Here is a 4874-nt window from a genome sequence, read left to right on the forward strand (position 1 = left end):
GTGGGCCGCGGTTCCCACACACGCCCGGGGTCCTGGCGCTCGGCCGGCGCGTAGCGGTGACGTCATCGGCGCGCAGCGGTGACGCCATCGGCGCGTAGCGGTGACGCCATCGGCGCGCGCGGCGGCGGCGCAGGCCCCGCGTGTCTCCGGTGGCCATGCGGCGGCCCAACGTGCTCATCACCGGTGAGCGCCGGGACAGCGGGCCCGGCCCGGCCCGGCCCGGGGGGATTCGGGGTCTGGGACCCGGCCCCATCGTGGCCAGGGGAGCTGTGGGGTGCAGGCCTGGGGACCCGGCCCGGGGGGATTCGGGGTCCCAGCCCGGGGGGGTTTGTGGCGCGGGGGTCCCAGCCCGGGGGGATTTGGGGTCGCGGTCCGGCCCCATCGCGGCCCGGGGAGCTGTGGGGCGCAGTCTTGGGCTCACTGGGGGCTGGGGTCCCAGCCTGGGATGCCGGCCCGGGGTGATTCCGGGTGCGGGTCCTGGCCCGGGGGGATCTGGGGTCCCGTCCCGGCCCCACCGCAGCCCGCAGTGGTTAAGCCGTGGGACAGCAGGCTGGCCGGGGTGTGGGGTCGCAGCCCGGGGCGGTTCTGCCGCTCCTTCGTGAGAACGCGCGGCTGCTCCGTTTCAGCTGGGCGTTTGGAGTGGGTGGGATGTTCCTGGGACCCCTCACGGTGTGAGTGCCGTTCTGCACGCTGCTGAGTTCTCTGCCTGTTCTCTGCCTCACTGCCCTCGACTGCTTCTCCTCGCCCTGCAGCTTTCCCCTTTTCATCCCATGACCTGTCCGAAGTGGGCTGTCAGAGGGCTCCAGCTCACCCTGGGCTGTTGGAGGGGACCCGCAGGCTCTCCCCTTAGCCCTGGCTGTGGGTTTGCTCCCCAGGCACGCCGGGAGTCGGGAAAACCACGCTGGGAAAGGAGCTGGCCTCCAGAGCTGGGCTGAGCTACGTCAACGTGGGGGACCTGGCCAAGGAAGGTGGAGTGTCACAGCAGCCACGGGGACGCGGCTCTGCGGGGCTGCCTGGGGCACTGGGAGCCTCTGCACGCCTCTCGGGACAGCTGGGCTCTGGGGAAGGCTCTGGGGGGCTCAGAGCTCTGCCAGGGCCTGGGGGGCTCCAGGAGAGCGGCAGAGGGACTGGGGACTGGGATGGAGGGACAGGACGCAGGGAATGGCTCCCAGTGCCCCAGGGCAGGGCTGGGTGGGATACTGGGAATGAGGAATTCCTGGCTGGGCTGGAATTGCCAGAGCAGCTGGGCTGCCATGGATCCCTGGCAGTGCCCAAGGCCAGGCTGGACACTGAGCTGGAACACTGGGACAGTGGGAGGGGTCCCTGCCATGGCAGGGGTGGGCTCTGAGGTCCCTTCCAGCCCAAACACACCTGTGGTTCTGTGAATTAAATTAATTAACTTCTGCAGGCATGTCTGCAGCAGCACTCGTGGTGCTAGGTAATAAATAACAAACTCACCCTCATGTGGCTTTTTGAACAAAGTGTTCCCTGCCCCAAGATTGGCCTTTTGCCTGCAATCTGCTGAGACAAAACCAGCAATGTGAATTAATCGTGGTAGCCAACAAACGCTGGGAATTCCCTGTGCTGCAGGAGAGCTCTACGAGGGCTTCGACGAGGAGTACAACTGCCCCATCCTGGATGAGGACAGGGTAAGTGCACCCCGGGGCCCCACTCTGCTGGGGCTGTGAGCTGCACCAGCCCCGCTGTGTCTGAGCAGTGCAGGTGAGCCCCTGTGTGTCTGAGCAGTGCAGGTGAGTCCCCTGTGTGTGTGTGTGCAGTGCAGGTGAGCCCCTGTGTGTCTGAGCAGCCCCAGGTGAGTCCCTCTATGTGTCTGAGCAGTGCAGGTGAGCCCCCCGTGTGTGTGTGCAGTGCAGGTGAGCCCCTGTGTGTCTGAGCAGCCCCAGGTGAGCCCCTGTGTGTCTGAGCAGCCCCAGGTGAGTCCCTCTATGTGTCTGAGCAGCCCCAGGTGAGCCCCTGTGTGTCTGAGCAGACCCAGGTGAGTCCCTCTATGTGTCTGAGCAGCCCCAGGTGAGTCCCTCTATGTGTCTGAGCAGACCCAGGTGAGTCCCTCTATGTGTCTGAGCAGCCCCAGGTGAGTCCCTCTATGTGTCTGAGCAGCCCCAGGTGAGTCCCTGTGTGTCTGAGCAGCCCCAGGTGAGCCCCTGTGTGTCTGAGCAGCCCCAGGTGAGTCCGTCTATGTGTCTGAGCAGTGCAGGTGAGCCCCTGTGTGTCTGAGCAGCCCCAGGTGAGTCCGTCTATGTGTCTGAGCAGTGCAGGTGAGCCCCTGTGGGTCTGAGCAGCCCCAGGTGAGCCCCTGTGTGTCTGAGCAGCCCCAGGTGAGCCCCCTGTGTGTCTGAGCAGCCCCAGGTGAGTCCCTCTATGTGTCTGAGCAGCCCCAGGTGAGCCCCCGTGGGTCTGAGCAGCCCCAGGTGAGCCCCCGTGGGTCTGAGCAGCCCCAGGTGAGCCCCCGTGGGTCTGAGCAGTGCAGGTGAGCCCCCTGTGTGTCTGAGCAGTGCAGGTGAGCCCCTGTGGGTCTGAGCAGTGCAGGTGAGCCCCCTGTGTGTGTGTGTGTGTGCAGTGCAGGTGAGCCCCTGTGTGTCTGAGCAGTGCAGGTGAGCCCCTGTGTGTCTGAGCAGCCCCAGGTGAGCCCCCTGTGTGTCTGAGCAGCCCCAGGTGAGCCCCTGTGGGTCTGAGCAGTGCAGGTGAGTCCCCGTGTGTCTGAGCAGCCCCAGGTGAGCCCCTGTGGGTCTGAGCAGCCCCAGGTGAGCCCCTGTGTGTCTGAGCAGTGCAGGTGAGCCCCTGTGTGTCTGAGCAGTGCAGGTGAGCCCCTGTGGGTCTGAGCAGCCCCAGGTGAGCCCCTGTGTGTCTCTCTGGCAGGTGGTGGATGAGCTGGAGGCCCGGATGAGCGAGGGAGGGGTGATTGTGGATTACCACGGCTGTGACTTCTTCCCCGAGCGCTGGTTCCACATCGTGTTCGTGCTGCGCACAGACAACTCCTGTCTGTACCAGCGGCTGGAGAGCAGGTGTGCCCCGGGAATTCCCCCAAAATCTCCTCCTGAGCCTCGCTCTGCACCTCACGCTGTCTCTCGTGCTCCTTCTCCAGGGGCTACACGGGCAAGAAGCTGCAGGACAACATTCAGTGCGAAATTTTTCAGACTCTGTATGAGGAAGCTGTGCTGTCGTACAAAAAGGAAATTGTACACCAGCTACCCAGCAACACCCCAGAGGACCTGGAGAGAAATTTGGATCAGATTATGCAATGGATTGAGCAGTGGATGAAGGACAACAACTGACTGCTGGTGAAACAGTAACTGCTGGATCTCTGCTTGGGAGGGAGGCAGGGAGTAGTAAATGATATTCATAATTCCTGTGTTGTAAATGAACATGAACTTTGCTGTACCTGGCTGGGAAGTAGAAGGAGTTTCAGAGTAGCCAGGTTGTGAGGATTTGTAACACACCCCAGAGGCAACAGAACTGAAACAAGTGTCTGCAAGGATAAAAATGAGGCGGCTGTCCTGAGCAGCAGGAGCTGTGCTCCATAACTGAGAATTCTTTAGACCAAACCATAAATTCCCTGTGAGAAAACTGTAGAAAAAAAACCATGGCAGTTGAGGCACTTTTGATTTCCAGAGTCTGGAACAGTGTCCTGGAAAGGAGTTGGTTTGATGCTGAGCTGTGGGACTAAAACCTGCTGTGCTCCACAGTGGCCTTGGGCACGTGAGGATAATGCAGAGTGAGAGGATTGGAACAGGGTGAGGTGGGTCCTTTGCTTTGGAGGGAAAAGAGGTGATGTGAGAGTTATTTTTAAGTGATTGCATGTAACTTTGGAGATTGCTTAATGTGTAAGGAAACACGGGCTGTGTGAGGACTGGTCTGGGGTGCTGAACAATAAAGTTTTTGCTTTTTTTCTGTGTTGCCCATCTGCTGTCCCCGTCACGGATGCACACATCAGAGCAGGATTACCCAGAATATGCACCCCTTGTGAGGACAGACCTGCAGGATCCGAGTGTGCTGCGGGTGGAGCAGGGATCTTTCGTGGCTGCTGCAAGAGCTGGGGCCCCAGGGGCAGGGCTGCACCAGGGAGAGGAAACTTTCCTCAAGAAATCCCCTGCAAGGAAAGCCTTGTGACGGCTTCTGTAGGAAGTGCTTGCTTATAAACCCTTCAGCTGCATGAGTTTGGGTAGCAAAACAACTTCTTTGCAAAATGCTGTCATGAGGAGTGTCGTTAGATATTTACAGCTTTATTTTTTATTCCAAATTTGCTATTGGGTTTTTTTTTTGGTGACACTTGCAGAGCGATGCTGTAACAGAAATGTGGTTGAAACATAAACTTTAAGGAATTTACAGATTTTAGAAGAGCTAAGATTTTAGTTAGAGATAAGCCTTACTAGAGTTAATTAAAATAAATGAGTAGACCTTGATGAAGTTAGGAGTTAACTAATAATTGATTGCTTGTCAGCACAATGTTAAGTTGGGTTGATAATGAAGAATACACAAACTGACAAAGAGCTTTTAGGAACATAAGACAATTGTGGCCTCCTCTGTTCTGAAATCAACTGAAGACAAGGAATGGGAATTCTACCAAGAGTTCATTTGTCAGATTGGCATTGAAAAGGTAGAACGAGGAAGACTTCATTGACTTCCTCATTTTGGGACCCCTCCCCATGGAAGGGACACCGACCCATTTCAAGGGACAAACCATGCATGCTGAATGGCTTTTGGAATTATTAGCATAGCAGGGAATGGGATGTACCAAAATGATGAATATGTGTTTGCATTTTGGGTGTTCAGTACTTGTATGGATAACAGGGCTCTGTAATCACCTGGAAGGCATAGTGTGGATTTGGGAACAATCCCACACACAGTAAACACAC

General features: G+C 57.8%; 1 protein-coding gene across 1 annotated transcript; it reads left to right on the forward strand.

Annotated features, from left to right (window-relative positions):
• The first annotated feature begins 111 nt into the window (after positions 1-111).
• Positions 112-3907, forward strand: AK6 (adenylate kinase 6). The gene is made up of 5 exons (XM_021551828.4): positions 112-183; positions 876-968; positions 1591-1649; positions 2878-3023; positions 3104-3907. Exons 1-5 carry the CDS (start codon positions 156-158, stop codon positions 3291-3293), a joined length of 516 nt encoding a protein of 171 aa, XP_021407503.1. The 5' UTR covers positions 112-155; the 3' UTR covers positions 3294-3907.
• The last annotated feature ends 967 nt before the right edge of the window (positions 3908-4874 follow it).

The sequence above is a fragment of the Lonchura striata genome, chromosome Z (genome assembly GCF_050655825.1).
Source record: "Lonchura striata isolate lonStrDom1 chromosome Z, ASM5065582v1, whole genome shotgun sequence".
Classification (NCBI taxonomy): Eukaryota; Metazoa; Chordata; class Aves; order Passeriformes; family Estrildidae; genus Lonchura; species Lonchura striata.

Coding starts and splice junctions, on each gene's coding strand:
- AK6 (XM_021551828.4), top strand. CDS start 156: ATGCGGCGGCCCAACGTGCTCATCACCG. Junction 184..875: donor GCCCAACGTGCTCATCACCG/GTGAGCGCCGGG, acceptor TTTGCTCCCCAG/GCACGCCGGGAGTCGGGAAA. Junction 3,024..3,103: donor TACCAGCGGCTGGAGAGCAG/GTGTGCCCCGGG, acceptor CTCCTTCTCCAG/GGGCTACACGGGCAAGAAGC.